The 19,111-nt window shown below is 41.5% G+C and overlaps 2 protein-coding genes across 3 annotated transcripts in view; one reads left to right on the forward strand and one right to left on the reverse strand.

Annotated features, from left to right (window-relative positions):
- The window catches only part of LOC109465998 (G-protein-signaling modulator 2-like), a 41,449-nt gene extending 31,821 nt beyond the window's left edge, over window positions 1-9,628 (reverse strand). For both annotated transcript variants that reach the window (XM_019763506.1, XM_019763505.1), the window contains exons 1-2: window positions 9,454-9,628; window positions 3,180-3,286 (exon numbers count right to left, since the gene is read on the reverse strand). The gene's annotated coding sequence lies outside the window, so the exon portion shown is untranslated. The remainder of the gene's footprint in view (window positions 1-3,179; window positions 3,287-9,453) is intronic.
- Window positions 9,629-9,663: 35 nt separating this feature from the next.
- LOC109465996 (pre-mRNA-splicing factor SYF1-like) lies at window positions 9,664-18,821 on the forward strand. Its single transcript, XM_019763503.1, has 18 exons — window positions 9,664-9,823; window positions 9,979-10,133; window positions 10,688-10,811; window positions 11,274-11,471; window positions 11,935-12,069; window positions 12,541-12,705; window positions 13,155-13,299; window positions 13,486-13,646; window positions 13,831-13,950; window positions 14,118-14,218; window positions 14,657-14,933; window positions 15,409-15,571; window positions 15,844-16,057; window positions 16,196-16,295; window positions 16,538-16,709; window positions 17,081-17,201; window positions 18,018-18,127; window positions 18,412-18,821. Exons 1-18 carry the CDS (start codon window positions 9,776-9,778, stop codon window positions 18,486-18,488), a joined length of 2,586 nt encoding a protein of 861 aa, XP_019619062.1. The 5' UTR covers window positions 9,664-9,775; the 3' UTR covers window positions 18,489-18,821.
- Window positions 18,822-19,111: the final 290 nt, after the last annotated feature.

Genomic DNA, 19,111 nt, shown 5'->3' on the forward strand with positions numbered 1-19,111 from the left:
CCTTTAGGCCACAACAATTTAATTTGTTGGTTCTCGGATTTTTTTCCAGAAAAAATATGAAGCGACAGGGCAAAAAAAAATAAAATAAAAACAGGTCTAGGCATCAGTATTATAATTTATAGCCCCAGATGCTACAATAGGAGCCATGACGTCAACACAATTTAATATTTTCAACAATTTAACTTTTAATCAAACCACTGCATTGATAGATGGAAAAAACTGTAACAACTTGGAAGAAAAGGACTTTCCTCAACTGTTGGGGGGAAAATATGAGCTTATTTGAGTTGATTCAGAACCAGACTCTTTTTTTTGCAAATCAGACAAAAAATGGACAGGTGAATCCAAGAAACAACAAATTAAAGCGCTGGTGTGGCCTTGTGATTGACTGTCAGCGCCGACAGGATGTCAACGTATAAAGGCTCAATATCTAATCAGGTATAATTGGCTTGGAGAGCAGATGGCATCCTCACATAAATCACTTGACCTGGATTTCTTAGGGACTTCAAATAAAATTATCTTTTCATAATAAAATTCACTATATAATACAGATATCATGACGTGAAAAGATCTTTGATCAAATGAATATCATATTACAAAGGACCAACCATAAGAAACACTAAATCACTGCACTGCTTTGTTATATCTAAGGCCACACCAATTTAATTTGTTGGTTCTCGGATTTTTTCAGAAAAAATATGAAGCGACAGGGCAAAAAAAATAAAAATAAAAACAGGTCTAGGCATCCTATTATAGGCTTAAATGCTACAAAATGGGCCATGAAGTCAACACAAAAGGCTGGGTTAAAATTTAAACATTGAATTTTGAACTTTTAATCAAACCACTGCAATGATAGATGGGAAAACTGTAACAACTAGGAAGAAAAGGACTTTCCTCAACTGTTGGGGGGCAAAACATGAGCATTTTTCAGTTGATTCAGGACCAGAATCAAATTTTTTTTTTGCTTGCAAATCAGAAAAAAACGAAGAGGCGAATCCCAGAACCAACAAATTAAATTGGTGTGGCCTACTGAGGCAAATGTAGGGAAGGAAATTGCCTAATAAGCTGAGAGGAATTTGAGTTATATAAACAAGTTGATTTATCTAACTTATTATAATCCGACGGATGATCCATTTCCAGCGGATGAATTTTCCTTCATGATAAGATAGTTATTTACTAGTCTATATTGACTCCACAAGGAATTTTGACTTAACCTAAATTTTGGCATTGAGATCCTTTAATTGACCATTTTTACCTCCTTACTAGTACTAGTAGTAGATCTTTATGAATATTTACTATTCTAATGCAGGTTACATAAAATATTCACCTTCGTAAAGACATAAATCTCCATAGCAACATGACATCAATCGATCTTATATAACGAGGAAACAGCCCAATTTCATCATCATATCCTGTTTACTACTTGCATAAAATTAATAATAAGGCCATTTGGATGATGGCCTTGGTACAGCCTAGAGGGAAAGAAATTCACATTAAAATGTAAAAAATGATGAAGGGAAACCATGTTATATTATGGGCAAGGTTACAACATTGGGGGCTTGCTGAGGGAATCGAACCCGGAACCTTTAGATTCTGTCGCCAACAACCCCTAACTGTAACACCATCTTGCCACGTTAGACCACCTTGTCTCACTACTCAAACTTCAAAGTCTCCCTTTTGACATCCAAAGTCACAGCAATCATTCTGGACCGTGGTTCACAGCAGATCAAGGTTTTTTTCTTACATTGTATGTAAAATAAACCTACCCTCTGGCAGAATATAATATAATCCTTTCAATTCATATTAAGTTTTGTCAGCATTGTTTGATAGAAAGCTGCCTGGATATAAAATTACATACTGCTTTGTTGCTGATGCCTTTCTTCCAGTGACATCTTTATACAATAACGACAATCACCACGATCTTTTGTCATGAAATATTAGTCGCCATACATTTGAATTACTGTTGTGTTACCGTAAATCTCAAAATGTTAAGTGCTTTTACTTTTGCAGTGGCTTCTTACCGTAAAATCATTACATCATGCATATATGTTTTCTATTTATCATACTACAGAACTGTTTCAACTTAGGACACCACGGAAACTTTTCCCTTCTCAAGCAAAATTAAGCCACCGCAAAAATAAGTGAAATTACAGTATCGACTGTGCACAATGATGATATTGATTCTCCTGAAGACTAGAATAAGGTACCAGCTAGAATCCTGGACTGTTTCCAAGAAATCTTGGGGCCCTTCTTTCGATCTACAAATTCAATCTGCATAGCTGGCGGTTTCTAAGGATATTTCTGTGTGGGACTGGGGACTCGAGATTGATTATCTAGTTATAAATCAGTGTAAAGAATGTATAGTATAATACACATTGGTACATAGAATGCAAATATGAGAAGAAAATAAAAATGAATGTCACTTTTAGGAAAATACCTATTACAGATAGGAATATCAATGTAAAATATTTGATTAATTTGTGGAAAACTCACAATGAACTATGATAGTATGACAGCAACAGTCTACATGAAAATCAGCGCTAAAACGTTAATTGCTTTAAAATAATGCCCAGTGGCAAAAAAGAAGTCAATACAGGGACAACTTTCAAGTGATTTAAGTGAAATGCACTTTGTGGAAGCTAGGAAATGGTCTTGGAGTCAAGGCTAGCTGTCAGAGCTGACGAAAAACAAGAACATCCTTTGTCCACATGCAATTAACGTTGACATTTTGTATGGCATGTACCTTCCCTTTCACTGAACGTGACATTTAAGTAAGTACATTTATATGTACAGTACTGATTGTTTGTTCAGCATACCTCTATAGACAGAACACTTGGGGATATGCATATGAATATTACAGAGCAATTATGTCTGATGTTACAGAAACACATTTTTATTTTGTCAGCATGGTGCCAGATGGTCCCAAATAGATTGGCTTCAGATGCAAGTTAAACATAAAGAATACAGTGCAGTATATCAAATGAGACTTTACTTGAATATACTACTAGATGGGACAATTATACCCATAGACAGGCCAGGGGCTAAGCTATATCCAGCTGTATATTTTTTCTTCAGTCTTCTTGCCAAATATAGAACCATCTTGCCACCTTGTTGATCATTTCCTACTAGTACTACAACTGATGATGCACTGCTTTCCACATCTATGTCAACAGTAAACCCACCTGGTTATCTGGAATCCAGCTCTGTATACAAAACAGTTGATAGAAAAACCACAGTGTTGCCTGTCTGTTGGCTTGGAACAAACACGGCCTCTCCGAGATTACTGGATCTGGGGAAAACAGAAAAAGAACAACTGAAGACAGACCAGATAGTGGTTGCATGATACCTCTAACTGTGCCATTTGTCATATGACTCATGTCCCCATCTGTTGGTCAGGATAAGTCATTAAGACAGCTGAACACTGACAAAGGAAAGGGGACAAGTCTTGCCAGATATTTTCTGATCATTTAGCAGGTCAGTATTGCAGCCTGACAGAGCTAACAAGCTGTCAGCTTTTTGGAGCTACATGGAACACCTGAGCCAAGGACATTGTAAAAGCCCTGGGGATATACATCACATTACATGACTTCCTGTCTTACACTAGTACAAGACAGCTTCCTTGTGGCAGTTGCAAAGCCTGGTGTTCTGTGGTTGGTAAATGGGATGGGAGAGGTCACTGGGCTACTAGATGGGTGAAAATCATCATTCACAAATCACAACCAAGTTAACCTTTTCCAAGCAGCAACTTTCTTTACTAGTGATACAGCATAAAGCCAAAACAAATAAACAAACAAACAAACATGACTTGATCTTGAGACGTGAGTCGAATGGTATTTGACGTTAATGTTAGTCAGCAAAGCACAAGTTGTAAAAAACTTGTATTGTAAATCTATAATATTGGTCTCCACACATGGGAAAATATGACTAAAAGAGCTAAAATTAAATTCATTTTGGGGAATAGGTGCCCAGGTACGCTTGCCCTGACAATTCATGTGCAAAAAAAATGTGGATGAACAAAATACATTGTAAAACTGTAAAGCAGAATGTCAGCATAACAAATTACACAGTCAAGAAAATGCTGTACACTTTTACCTTTAGTATATATGTACAGTGTACATAAATAAATATCTAGGTGCTCTTTTTAACCTCCTTGGTCAATCATCATTTAGATTCACAGCACAGCACATGCACCCAGCAGTATTTCAAACCCTGACACCGACTTATGTTATGAGTTCCAACAAAATTATCTAAACAAACCAAGGATACACCACCTACTGCTATCATAATCTGGTGTGATGCATATTACATACCAGCTGACAGCCAGGCCCCAGCATGACCCCCTCCCACTGATGAATTGACTGTAACTGACACTGTTTGGCCTCCCATGATAATCAGTGAGGGCAGGTTGTGGGAAGGTTGTTGCTGTGCCCCCAGTTACACATACTTAGCTATATTTTAGCCTCCGTAGCAGGCTTATACTTATAGAACTGGGGTTTGGTGGTCTTCGGCTGTTTTCTGATTAGCCCAGTTAAAAAAATGGGGGTAATTCAACCAGGTCGGCTATGCTGTCTATAATGCAATCAGAAAATAGCACATAAAAGCTACCAAAGACCCTGAAGACCCCCAAAACCCCCAGTTTTTGGTATGCTATGGAGGCTAGCTATATTTCAGGAAAATAGAGGCTAATTTGTACAATGTAAAGAGTCACCTTTACTTCCAATCTAAATTTCAACAGTACTACAGAATATGATAGCCTTGTGCAAGAGTCCATAGGCACAGTGCTGCTGTATATAAAGGCAATTTTTGTTGATAAAGAATAATTTGGCTCCTTTTTTCTGACAGCTGATATTTCTGACAGCCGATCTTTCTGATTATAGCCTTACGCCTGTCCTTACTTATCTGAGGCAAACTAGGGTACTGTGACAAATTCTTAGGGACTGTACGATATTTACCGGGGGGGGAGGGCTGGTGCGCTGGAAGTCCGGTCAAAAAATTTTTCCATGGCCCTCCCCCCCAATCTCAAAATTTTTTCCTTGGCCCTCCCCCCCACCTCAAAAAATTTTTCCATGGCCCTCCCCCTACAGGTATTACCCGTAAATTCCCGAATAAAGTACGCATCCTGATTAAAGTACGCACCCCCGATTTGTGGCTGGTGGGAGACAAATATTACGTCTGAAACGTAAAATGGAAAAACTCAAATAAAGTACGCACCCCTTCTACACACGGCCGGTGGCACTGTGGATCTGTATGTACTGTAAGTCTACAAATTTCCGCGGTATATTTAGATTCGCGGAATTCGCGGGGACCTTTGTACCGCCAATCTATTTCCCCGCGAATATGTTTTGCGTAAGTGCGTCCCCCTCCCCACATGCATTCACGACGGTAAGCGAAACACAAACACACGCAACAAACACAAATCACTGCAAATCAACTTTATTCTTAGCAAATGTACGTATGTTGAGTACCAAAATTTTTTTAAGTTATACTGATGTCAAAAAATTATAATATCATGAGACACCAAATCGCGATACTGCGGCACTGGCCGTGTCAAACGTGCACCGCCGGACAAAAATCTCTGTGTGCAGCGCGCCGGCCATGCGCGCCCGGGCGCTTGAAAATTGCGGGCACATCGGGCATATCTACAAATATTTTGATTAGAAATATAACTGCTGGTATCTGGGAAATGTTAGTTGATTCTCTTTTGCGCTCTGCTTTGCGGGTCGTTTTTTTTTTTTTGCTGGATAGAAACGTTACCGTGGGCCACTACAAAACCGAAGGCGACCTTTGCATACTTCCGGGTTCAAAATCTCGCCGAAGACGGCATAAATATTTTTAGTAATATATATTTTCCCGAAAGATTCTTTCGATTATGCATTTCTTCACTAGAGTATCGATGTGTAGACGTGGAAAATAGCGTTTTAGCGCTTATTTCCAAACAAAGAAAATTGTTTACACGTGCGTCAGATCGATCGTCAGCTATACCACCGGCAGCCTCGCGCGGTGCACGAAACAAATTTTTGCGCCGCGTTTTAGGATATAAATGCCGGAACACGACCTTTTATTATTTTAAATATACACTTTACAAATTTTTCTTTGAAAAATAGCCAAGGAGAAATCGCGAATCTAAAAATACCGCGGATTGTCCATTTTCCCGAAACCGCGAACTTTAGGCCCCGCGAATCTAAAGAGACTTACAGTATGTCTTAAAGACAGTTCGTTCTAGAAAAAAGCTGGTTAAAAATAGATTTAGGCCGTGTACTACGTGATTGTGTGGTAACTGGTTACAGTATTGTAGCGGGAAATGTTTCGTGTTGGCCTGTTGGGGCTTGTTTTCACCGCCGGCCGCAGCCGATTTGCAAGACGTCACCACCGCATGGAAGGACAAGACGAGTGCGGCGAAACGTACAATTTTGGATCCCGGAGAGTGTTGGTGATCAGGCAATAGTCAATAAAGATTTGTGAAAAAATTCAATAATTCTTTTCTCGCTAACAGGGGTAGTTGAATGTTGATGCACAAGTACGTAGGCTTTGTTGTTCTTTAGTATACGAAATGCGCCGAACACTTCTTTAATAGCGCCCGCCCATCGACCCATGGGGAGCAACAATCATCGAGGCGGAGAACTGGGCGGGGTTTTACTGCTACTGTGGGTGTAGAAGTGCTACTAAATTTAAAATTTGACACTGAAACTAAAACAACAAGTTGAACAACAACAGCGCTACTGGAACCTGCGATTCCGAACAGGAGAGAGTGAAATGTCTGACTGGGCGTTTCAAATAATTTCTCGTAATGTGAGAGATGTTTTTGTCACAAAATCAAACGGATATACACTTCAAACATGCATAAATTTGCACTCCTTAAAACTTATATGTAACGTTACAGTCTGTTCAGAGGAAAAAAATACTTCCTTCTCGGGGCCCAAGTTCTGGAAAGCTCAGTCCTCAGCGCTGCCACGACCCTCTCTTCGCAGTTTTTCAGTTGTAGGTGCACATTGGAGAAAGAGTTCGGCGTGAACAAGAGAACAAGCGTAGCATGATTCAAAGTTTATTTTATTTACGCCCTTATTCACGCCGATCACACTTCAGTACGTGCACGTTGCTTCCCGGTCTAGTACTTCATGCGTTGTCAGGGCAACGGCACGAACACAGGCGCCACGCCTGTCGGCGCGTACAGACTGGACCCGCCCACCGCCGGGCGGTAAGATTTCAGTAAAGACTACATCTTATAACTCCGCCCCTATCATTGTAGTTTGCAACAGCCGGGTAGAAGTACATCTAGCTCGCATTTTCACGTCGTGCGTGGCAGGTATAACCCGCTACAAAATAATTTCCTGTGGCATTTATCAAGATTCAAAAAGATTTCTGTTACGAAATACCATGGATAACAATTTCTGTCAACTAAACTGTAACGGCATGGGCATAATCTTTGTTGAATTTTCTGAGTTCAACCCAAGCCGGAAGTGCATTAGAAGTGACCATCAGTCGAGGTACAACTATTACGTTTTCATATGTTATGTTACGACGATCAAGAACGTTCATGGCTTGCGGACCATTTCAAATATTACTACTCATAAACCCTCTTACAATATTGTATATGTATTTACTTTTTTCTCGGCCGGGGTTCTCCTGAGATCGCCTCCGACTGGCTGGCGAACGATCCTGTCGGCATGACAAAGCGCCGGACATCTTTGCCTGTGACCTACATTTTCTTACCGTGTGCTTGACTTGACTTCTTCTTTTACCGGAACTTGGTGTAAATATCGATGATAGTCAGAGGAAATATGTTCATTTATTGAAGTTCAACTTCATTTCCACTCGTCAATATTCTTATCTATAAACATGCTATGGACGATCGATGTCGTTCCAAGCTCCCCGTGCCGGTGTTCCGCTATATTCCTGGGTCGTCCACGTATTTGTCGGGGGAAAATCTCAAATAAAGTACGCACCCCGACTTTGGTGACGGCCCGAGACACTTTTGGGATTTTGAAAAGTTTAAGAAGTGCGTACTTTAGTCGGGAATTTACGTTAAGTAAAATGGTAAAAACAAATCACGTTTTATAGGACAACAGCACAAAGCAGGCCAGATTTGAGCGTCAGGGCGTCGCCTGCTGTAAAAAAACCGGTGTTTCTTGGTCAATGTGCTAAATATGCTAGGTTTAGACCTTCATGCTTTAGTATTCATTTTTTGTTATTTTTCAATAATCAATGTTCTAGTCAGCCTGATTTTTTCCCGTCCGTCATCTCAATTTTTGTTTGCCGTAAGTTTGTGTCGAGCGCCGAAGGCGCGAGAGCTCGGGAAAAATGTGTAATAGTTGACCCTCTGAACATTATTTCCTGCATTTTGAGGGACACTTTTCGAGGGATCGTACGACGGATTCGTAAAGAAAATTTTCCATGGCCCTCCCCCCAGCCCCGATTTTTTTTCCATGGCCCTCCCCCATATGCCAAATATTTTTTCCATGGCCCTCCCCCCCCTACGCACCAGCCCTCCCCCACCGGTAAATATCGTACAGTCCCTTAGAGTGCACTAATCAACCGAACCTGGTTGGGTGGGTAAGTTATTATACTATAGACATAGTATAGGAGACCCAGGGAAACTCAGGATGGGCTGGAACAAGAGGTGATAATGATATGTCCAGGACAATTAGATTATCTTCACACCTCATCTGGCTTCCTATACACATGCAAATTGACTGAACACTTCTTGGGATAGTAGTATATTTATTACAATGTTCTTGTAACATGATCTCCTACATGAAGATACTAGTAGTCCATTTCCCAAATCGTGACTTTCCTCGCCCACACACATCTGAGCACAAACCTTTTGTCTTAGATTGATAGTTATCTCCTTGTACCTTTAATTTTACTGATAATTGTTACTTGCGGTTGGTAATTAGCCAGGGGAGGGCTGTTTGATTACATCAAATTACCACAAGAAGCCACACAGCTATCTGCACACCAATTCATCATCATGCTTCTTGCGTTTTTGATGAAGATCATTTTCTGTTCTGTGTACGTACGTGTACAAGGTAAGAAGATTAAAAGCTTTGCATGAGCCAGCAAATGTCCACGATGTAGAACTCAAAAGGACCCGTGCTTGAGCATGGGGACTGTGGCTAAACTACTCGACTAATTCAAAGTAATTCTGCGATTAGGAGCGCTCCACTACTGTTTCAGCATGGGGAGGGGGGCCGTGTTGACAGTCTTTGACAGTGCCAACAAAAACACTTCACCGATGTCCATTCAAAGGGAGAACGTTTAGCGGAGGATTACGCCTTGGCCTGGGTCCCTTTTGGAACGTGAAGCTGTTAGAATTCTCTGCTTCCGCTAAGAGTAAAATGAACCACAAGTTAATCGGAGGATAAGTTGTGAATTTTTGGTCAGCGAAGTCAAGAGGTGCCGATTTTTTTTTTCGTGCTACAAAAATTATGGTAGCGCTACAGTTGAACGTTTTCTCACCTCAGAACATCTGTGGGACCGCCTTGTTCTGCGCTGACACAGTCTAATGACGACAGTCGCACACTTTGAGACGCACAATCCCCAAAGAAGCTCTATATTTTGTGAAGATGGGAAATTATATACAGGCCACCAAATCTTGTCAAATTACTGCTATTCAAATCCGCGACGTCTCTGATTGGTCAATATGAAGTCTCGCGCGAACTGCTCACATCTCGCGAGAATAAGCGTGGACGCACTAAGTTCGTAAATTTTGTCAGGTTTTGCGTTGTTTATCGTTTTTGTAAGTATTCAGAATCACTAATTTGCTTGCAGAAGGTTCTACATGATACTTATAAACATGTCAGTGGAAGAGAATAAGGACCTGCTCCTGGTAAGTGTGTGCTCTTATTCGCAAAATGTTGAAACTAAAATGAAAGAAATTAAATAGGTTTCGAAAGGGGGAGGGGGGCTTTGTCATGCTTTTGGTAAGTTACCGATTTTGATAAATATCTTTAGATTCATAATTTGTGTGATGTTGTTATCTAGGAGGAGACAGACCTTGCATACGAAGAAGACATCCTGCGCAACCCCTTCGCCGTGAAGTGCTGGCTGCGCTACGTCGAACACAAAACGACAACCAACGCACCAGGCAAGGCCATCAACCTGGTGTATGAGCGGGCTCTGAGGGAACTGCCAGGCAGGTCAGTAGACGCAGTGGAAGACATAATATTTCCATAGGGACTATCTTTCTCTGTAGGAAAGTCGTTGGGTTGTGCGGCGTAAACGGTAGCGTGTTCGGCTCAGGACCAATAGGTCCGGGGTTCGAATCCTACCCATGTCGCCGATCTTGTGTCCTTAGAAAGGCACTTTACACGACTTTCCTCACTTCACTCAGGTGAAGTGCCTAGCTTCGGTTAGGGACGTCCCTCGATTAAGACGTTAAATGGAGGTTCCCACGTATGTTAAGGAACCCACCGCACTTATCGATAAGAGTACTAGGGATCCATCCCGGTGTGAGTAGTTCAAACCTTACAGTCCAGTCGTTCGCAGCATGTACATTTACATCATTATACATGTACAAAACAGGCAGTTTACTGGTTATATAAAACAAACAAACAAAGAAAAGGTTAATGTGGTGTTTTAGATATAACGGTTGAAGAAATTTTTTGGGTCCTATCTGAGTTACTGGTACATGTATTTGCTTTCTTTATTGTCATATCATTTAGTCACATGCAAATTTGACCACCTGTTTCAGCTACAAACTGTGGTACAACTACCTGAAGAGGAGAAGGAAGCAGGTGCGAGGCAGGTGCATCACAGACCCTGCTTATGAAGATGTCAACAATGCCTTTGAGAGGGCCCTGGTGTTCATGCACAAGGTGAGAAATGTTGGTAGAAGAACAAGCCGTCATGTGGCGTAATGGCTCGACTCGGAACCAAGAGGTCCTGGGTTCGAACCCTGCCATGCCGCCAATGCTTGTGCCTTTGGGAAAGGCACTTAAGTACAGTCTTTACATAAATTTCCCCACATAACTCAAGTAAATATGGGTACTAGTATGTGTGTTGTCCGTGCATTTGTCTGTATTGGTGGCAGCATGAGATAAGTTTGAACATGAATGTGCCATCACCATGTCTAGTCATGATATGTTGGAATTAAAAAAACAACTTCCCATAAAAAAAGATTGTTTGGCTCAGTCATGTTAAATTTAAAACTTGAAAGCAAAAGTGAGCACTGTACATGATAGGTATAGCTTATCATTGCAAAAGATGAATATAATAACAGTTTATCAGATATTTTATCAGATAAGATATCACATTTGAACGTATATCTCCACCATCAGATGCCGCGTATCTGGCTGGACTACTGCCAGTTCCTGATGGACCAGAAGAAGATTACCCGTACCCGGCGCACGTTTGACCGGGCACTGCGAGCCCTACCCATCACTCAGCACCACCGCATCTGGCCCATGTACCTCAACTTCATCAAGACTTACCCGCTGCACGAGACCGCGGTTAGAGTCTACAGACGGTACCTTAAGGTGGGCAAGATTTGTCTGTTGGGGGTAGGGCTGTGTACCGATACGCTGTACCAGTACTGTACTGAAAAATCTATTAGGTACAGGTCCTGTACCTGTATAGAGTTACACTAATTATATGCTTATTTGTGACCTAAAATAGGAAAATGACTGGTCCCCCATGGGTCCCAGAGACAGGACTGTGTGTTTGTATTACAGACTGACAGTATTAACCACCCTGAAAAATCTGTTTTGTAGTTACTACACTCTCCCTTGATGTCACTTTGGTCAGTTTTGAGTTGCATGAGTACCTGTACCTAAAATTTGTTTACTGTGTTGGTATGTTATTATACCTGTTGGCATTGAAGGCTTGTTCCTAGTTATTGACTCATCTTTAAAGAAATGTAAATATGCATCAGAACTTGTAATGAGACCGTTCATTGTATGATGCATGTTTTTGATACTTTTTTTTCCTCCCTTAAACCAGCTGGCCCCAGAGAACACAGAGGACTACATTGACTACCTGATCTCCATAGACAGGCTTGACGAGGCGGCCACCCGGCTGGCTGACCTGGTCAACAAGGAAGACTTTGTGTCCAAGCGGGGCAAGTCAAATCACCAGGTACATATTTTTAACTAGAAAGGTAACATTTGCAAAGCAAATGCATAATGTTTACCTTCACATATGGTCTGTTCTGTTAATTCTTACTCAAACACATTCATATATGTAGGGACAGGAGTCTAAATCCCCCCAATAAAATCCAATAAAATTGCAACATGGTGTAACCCAATACTAGTTACCATGGTAACAGACATCTGGTTCAGGTCATTGACCTTATTTGTTTGTAGAAGAAGAGAAAGAAGAAACAGCAAAAACAAAATGTTTTCCTTCGGTAAAATAATTACTCAAGTTCCTGGCCATAAGACTATACAGACTTGATTGTATGGATTACATCACCAAGTAGAAGCCCCTGATATGATGTGAGAAGTACATATTCCATTGAGACAATTATCTGAAAGTATTACTTTAATGAGTTTTTAATTTCTGCAAAACAAGTTGACAACATTTCTCACCTTCTCTCCCTCTTCTCAGCTGTGGCACGACCTCTGTGATCTGATTTCCAAGAACCCTGACAAGATCCGCTCGCTGAACGTGGACGCCATTATCCGCGGCGGGCTCCACCGCTTTACTGACCAGCTGGGCATGCTCTGGAACTCTCTGGCTGACTACTACATCCGCAGTGGCCACTTTGAGAAGGTAAACACTTCAGCTGGACAATATGGTCTACAAAGTTGTGGTGTTTTAATATCATGTTTGAAACATTTCTGTAATACAGTAGCAATGCATGGCTTTTTCACTGCATCATGAATTCACAGTGGCAAAAATTCTCCAGATGTACATTATGTACATGTATGTGGAGTCATGTGGCGTAACGGCAGAGTATTTACTCAGAACAAAGAGGTCCCGGGTTTGAATCCAGCCATGTCACCTATCTTGTGCCCTTAAGAAAAGTACAACTTTCCTCACTTGACTCAGGTGAAAATGAGTATGCTAGAATGATCATTTTCATGACCGTGGGCATTAAAAGAAAAAAAATACAAAAAGTGTACTAGGAAAGGTAGTTAGGTTGGTAAATAGACTCTCACTGTCCTATATAGCAGTACTGTTTATAGTACTAACATGTTGTGTGTGACATTGTGTTCCAGGCCAGAGATGTGTATGAAGAAGCTATCCAGACTGTGGTGACAGTGAGAGACTTTGCTCAGGTGTTTGACGCCTACAGTGAGTTTGAGTCCACCATTGTCAACAACAAACTGGAGATGGACGAGGAAGGGAAACTGTCAGAGGAAGGTAGGTTTTATGCCTGAGAAAAATAGGTGTTCACAGAACTATACGCTCATGGTGGCGGCAGGTAACGGTAATGATAAGTTTGCCGTACAACAGTGAAAATGGCGAATATAAAAGTACTGCGAAAAAATAAGAAATTACAGTAAAGTACTGTACCAATTGGGAACTTTTCTTTGTCGGACTGTTCAGACCAGGACGACCTTGACCTGCGGATGGCGAGGTTTGAGGACCTGATCTCGGAGCGGCGCCCCCTGCTGCTGAACAGCGTACTGCTGCGACAGAACCCGCACAACGTCAACGAGTGGCACAAACGGGCAAAACTCTTCTCCGAGAAGGAAAAAGCAAGAGAGGTAATAATACAGTAAACTCAGAAAGGTAACATTTCTAAAGCAAATGCATAATGCAAGACCATATGTTACCTTCCCATATGGTCTGCTCTGTTAATTCTTACTCAAACACATTTACATATATGGTGACAGGAGTGAAAATCCCTCCTACTATAAAATTACAGATTCACTGTTTCCATGTTTTTAGGTTATCCATACGTACACAGAAGCAGTACAGACGGTGGACCCACAGAAGGCCACAGGAAAGCTGTACACACTGTGGGTCGCCTTCGCTAAGTACTACGAGGAAAACAGCCAAGTTGACGACGTAAGTGCCTTATACTTTAAAAAACTGATCGTAAAAAGATTCAGACATGTCAGTGAAAGTTGTTGATGATTCATCACTTTACATCTATGTCCATTCAAACATGTATGTCAGAAAGAAGGAGTATCTAAGATTTAAGTGAGTTGATCTGTTGTCTCCTCATTATTTAGGCCAGAACAATATTTGAGAAGTCCACCAAGGTTCCGTTCAAACATGTAGATGACCTGGCCAGTGTCTGGTGTGAATATGCTGAGATGGAAATCAGACATGAGTAAGTACATTGTAGTCTGCATATCTATTCCCTACTCATTCATTTGACTTTGTAGTTTACAATATGCTGTCATGTTCTGAAAATTACATCAGATTTGAGAACATATTGGATGAATTTAGAAATATAATGAAGAATAATAAGCTTTCTTATTTATACTTATGTATGGGAAATTGTTAGATAAAAGATCATGAAAATTTCTAGTCCTCAATAACCTTGTCCTGCGGAGCCCTTATATATCGGTTGCACAATACCATCTCTTCTCGTGCAACACATCACACTGCAGCGAAATGCAACAAAAGCGGAAGTAAGTATGCCACCGCAGTGCAAATTTAAATAAGTCAAGGGTCTATGACCTGATTAAGACATGAAATTATTGAAAAATATTGTGTGAAAAATGCCAGCAGGCCAAGGGGTAAAATCTGCTTGTGTTTTCATCAGAAACTTTGATGCAGCCCTTGAGCTGATGAAGAGGGCGACCGCCATGCCGGGTCGGAAAGCGGCGTACTTTGATGAGACGGAGACCGTGCAGAACCGTCTGTACAAGTCGCTGAAGCTGTGGTCCATGTACGCCGACCTGGAGGAGAGCTTCGGAACCTTCAAGTCCTGCAAGGCCGTGTACGACCGCATCATCGACCTCAGGATCGCCAACCCTCAGATCATCATCAACTACGGCATGTTCCTGGAGGAACACGACTACTTTGAGGAAGCTTTCAAGGTGGAGACTTCATTCTTGTTGTCAAGTTGTTAGTGTGTAGGGCAGTGTTCTAGCCAGCCTGAAATTTCTGTCATCTCAATTTTGTTTGACACCTTGTTGAGCACAGGCATGATACTGAGGAGGTGTGGGGGAAAAAGTTTGAACTTCTGACCCTATAAAATGTTGTTTCCTGCATTTTCAGGGGCAAATTTTACTGGTAGTGCTTGGTTTACTGATGTCTCTTTCCATATCTTTACATGCTAATTTTTGTCAAAGATGATGGATAGGGCTTAATTTTTGTCTTGTTATGAGCGGCAAACTTAGGTCAAAATCACTCAAATGACAGAAAGACCGATGCAGGCTAGAACACTGGTGTAGGGTGGTGCCTATCCACATTCTATAGCCTTTGGGTTACACAGTTGTATGATTACTACAGCAAGGGGCTAGTCTGCTCGCTATATTCGCATATTGTGACATTCTGTTTGTACTATTCCAGGCATATGAGAGAGGCATTGCACTGTTCAGGTGGCCTAATGTCTATGACATCTGGAACATGTACCTGACCAAGTTTATCGACCGGTATGGTGGAAAGAAGCTGGAGAGAGCCAGGGATCTGTTTGAACAATGTCTGGAAGACTGTCCTCCCAAATATGCCAAAAGTAAGTACATGTAGCGATTGTAAGATTTTTTAGCTGTGTTCAAGATATTCAATGTGCAAGGCATACGGCTAAAATTAGGTAAAAAAACATCGAATAATTTCTATGATTTCAGCACCCTTATCTAAATGTCATTTTAAATTTTTTTTCTGGCAATCCGATACAGTGTAATAGGAATTTTGAACTATGATAGAAGATATGTCAATAAGCTATGAAAACTATGGTGAATTCCTGAGAATGCTTGCTCACTCCCTTTGTGGTTTTAACTCGGACAGACTTCTACCTGCTGTATGCCAAACTGGAAGAGGAGCACGGTCTACAGCGTCACGCCATGGCGGTGTACGACCGCTCCACCAAGGCCGTACAGCCGGACGAACAGTACGAGATGTTCAACATCTACATCAAGCGGGCGGCCGAGATCTTTGGCGTGACCTACACCAGACAGATCTATGAGAAGGCTATAGAGATGCTGCCTGAGGAACATGCCAGGTAGGCCTGTCAGAAAATATCTCTAGGATTGCAGTCACTGTGATGCTATCTGAAACATCTGACTTTTCAGACAGTTTATCCAGTTGCCTGGTTTATTTTGTATCACAAAATGTTAAGTTTCAATAATTCATTTTTCAGGGAGATGTGTCTAAGATTTGCAGATCTGGAGAAGAAGCTTGGTGAGATTGACCGGGCTAGAGCAGTGTACGCTCACTGTTCACAGATGTGTGACCCAAGGGTGAGCAGACACATGTTTATTTGTTTGTTTATTTTTTTATTACTCAAACACATTAATATATATATGGTGATGGGAGTAGAAATCACTCCTGCTATAAAAGTGCAACATGATGTAACCCAACACTATTTACCATGGTGACAGATGTCTGGGTCAGGTCATTGACCTTATTTGTTTGGAGAATAAGAAGAAACAGAGCAAAAACAATATGTTTTCCTTCAATTATGCCAACTACTTTTCCATAGACCACAGCGTCCTTCTGGCAGACGTGGAAGGACTTTGAGGTGCGACACGGGAACGAGGACACGATTCGTGAGATGCTGCGGATCAAGCGCAGCGTGCAGGCCACGTACAACACCCAGGTCAACTTCATGTCGGCACAGATGCTGGCTGCTGCAGGCAGCGCCACAGGGACAGGTCTGAGGATACAACTACTTTTCTCTGTATTTTAACATTCTTGTTTTTCCTTTAATGTCTGGATAGAGAGGGAGAGAGCAGTCAGCTCACTGAAAAACTGTTACCAAAACAGTTTTTCAGTGAGCAATCATTGGTTAGTGCATTTGGTTCTTGCAAGACTATGATTGTGACATACTTTGAAAGATAACCCTTGGAAGATGGGGAACAACAGACGATAGTGAGTGAGTGATGACTTATGGTGGTCTATACTGATTCATCTTAGGATGCCTTTTGATTCACAACAAGGTAATATGTACAAGCATTTACCAACCATACATGTACATTTGTTGTGTACATGGTAGTGATGTGTGTTGTTTGTTGTTGTTGTTTAGTGGCGGACCTCGGTCCCGGCCAGATGGACGACATGAAGCTGCTGGAACAGCGTGCACAACAACTGACCACGGAACACGAGAAGGACATGCCCAAACCCAAGTCACAGCTGCTGTTTGTCAGGTCAGCAAATCAGATCAACTACTGCCCATCACTTTAACCTTCTCCATGCTGCCTAACCATCCTTCCAATACAGAATTGGTGGCTACTTAAAATGGCTACTTTGGCAGGCTGAAGGTTAAGTTGTGAAAACAGGGTTTAAATTTAACTCTGACAAATGTGCTGCATGTGCATCATTTGAAAGAACATGAATACAATACCTCTATTTCTTTCCTAGTGCATTTTAAGTTAGTTTCATCAAGTCCTTTCTTTAAGAAACAACTGTTGTTCCAATCCTTTAGTTTGATACAGTGAGACTTCCCCAGTTGTTCACATCCATAACCAGACATTAGATGAGGACTGTGTAGATCTATAGGTACTGAAGGAGTGTTCTATGTTGTGTAGGTCATGTGTAGTTCTATGGGTACTGAGTGAGTGTCGTATGTTGTGTAGATCATAACTGTGTAGGTCTATGGGTTGGCACATTGGTGCCAACTGGGAGCACCTTGCACAAAACCGCACTGCATGGCGGTATGCACTTCGCCAAGGTGCCAAGAAACTGGAAGATGACCTGGTCCAAAATGAGACCACAAGAAGGCAAAAAAGACACCATCCTTCTGCAACACCCGCTTTCACCTGCACAACCTGCGGGAAACTCTGCAGGAGTAAAGCTGGGCTGGCCGCACACGGACGAGTCCATCGACGTTGAGCAGAGCGTCTGCTAAGACGAAAAGGAGAAGAAGAAGGTCTATGGGTACTGTGTACTGAAGGAGTGTCCTATGTTGTGTAGATGATGTGTAGTTCTATGGGTACTGAATGAGTGTCCTATGTTGTGTGCAGGGGAGGTAGTACCCAGGAGGACCTGAGTGATGCTGTGAAGGCCAACAACCCTGATGAGATCACCCTGGACTCAGAGGAAGAGGGGACAGACAGTGAGGCAGAAGTAGAAGGTAGGAAAAATTACATGTATGGGAAAAACCTGGTGTATACTGTCAAACTGGCATCTACTATACATGTACGTACAAGTACATGCAATCTTGGTGTCATCTGTGTAACACATGCAGCTGCTTTGAACCCTCTTTAAAGAAGTTGAAGTATTCAAAATTGATAGTAGCACTTCATTTTTTTAAAAGCAAGGGTTACAAAATGAGCTCAGGAAATATCTTAGCTATTCATGCAAAGTACTCACAAGTAATTTGTTTTTATGGCTGACCCCCTTTTCAATCTTTTGCAGAGGTCCAGTTGGAACGGAGGACTGTCCCTACAGAGGTGTTCGGTGGGCTGGCCAAGGAAGACGGCGATCAAGACTAAGACTCATTTTAACAACAGGAACTTTCTGCCAGCAGGAAATGTTTGAAACAGGGCAGTTTTCACTGGCTTTACATTTCTATTACCCTGATAAACCTGGCCACAGAGCACTCTTGTTTGTTCACCTGAAGCGGCAGTTATCGTATATGGGAGTGCAAAGCTTATAAAGGATTATACTTGATTCCAAAACTTCTAGAAGAAACAACTGTGGAGAAAAAGTTATTGTGGCTTTCACTAGAGATCAGAGCCAATAGTAACCAGTCTGGATGAAGAAACATAGATTCTGAAATAGATAATTGACACTGAAAATCTGAAATCCAATAAAACAACATTCCAGTATGTTGTGTGTCTGTGTCTTACTGCAATTGAAATTTGCACGTGATTTCCAGTTTCAGAACAGCCGACTGCTGCCCACCCCTGGGACAGAGAAACCGGCAGCAGTATAATCTAAACCAGGATAGTGAGTGAGTGATGATTTCCAGTTTCAATACCGTCTTAATAATGTACTTGATATTTAGATGGGTCAACTGGACCAAAATTGATGTGAGAAAAATTGGTTTGACTTTTGGAAAGAAAAATACAAACCTGAAGGTCTATTGAAATTGATTAGGTACTAACATGAACAA

Source organism: Branchiostoma belcheri, unplaced genomic scaffold (assembly GCF_001625305.1).
Source record: "Branchiostoma belcheri isolate BF01 breed outbred unplaced genomic scaffold, Haploidv18h27 scaffold16, whole genome shotgun sequence".
Taxonomy (NCBI): Eukaryota; Metazoa; Chordata; class Leptocardii; order Amphioxiformes; family Branchiostomatidae; genus Branchiostoma; species Branchiostoma belcheri.

Bases quoted from the DNA above. Each gene is read 5' to 3' on its own strand.
- LOC109465996 (XM_019763503.1), top strand. From the start codon at position 9,776: ATGATACTTATAAACATGTCAGTGGAAGAGAATAAGGACCTGCTCCTG. The intron at 10,812-11,273 runs GTGAGAAATGTT...CTCCACCATCAG, and splicing joins CCCTGGTGTTCATGCACAAG to ATGCCGCGTATCTGGCTGGA. The intron at 16,296-16,537 runs GTGAGCAGACAC...ACTTTTCCATAG, and splicing joins CACAGATGTGTGACCCAAGG to ACCACAGCGTCCTTCTGGCA.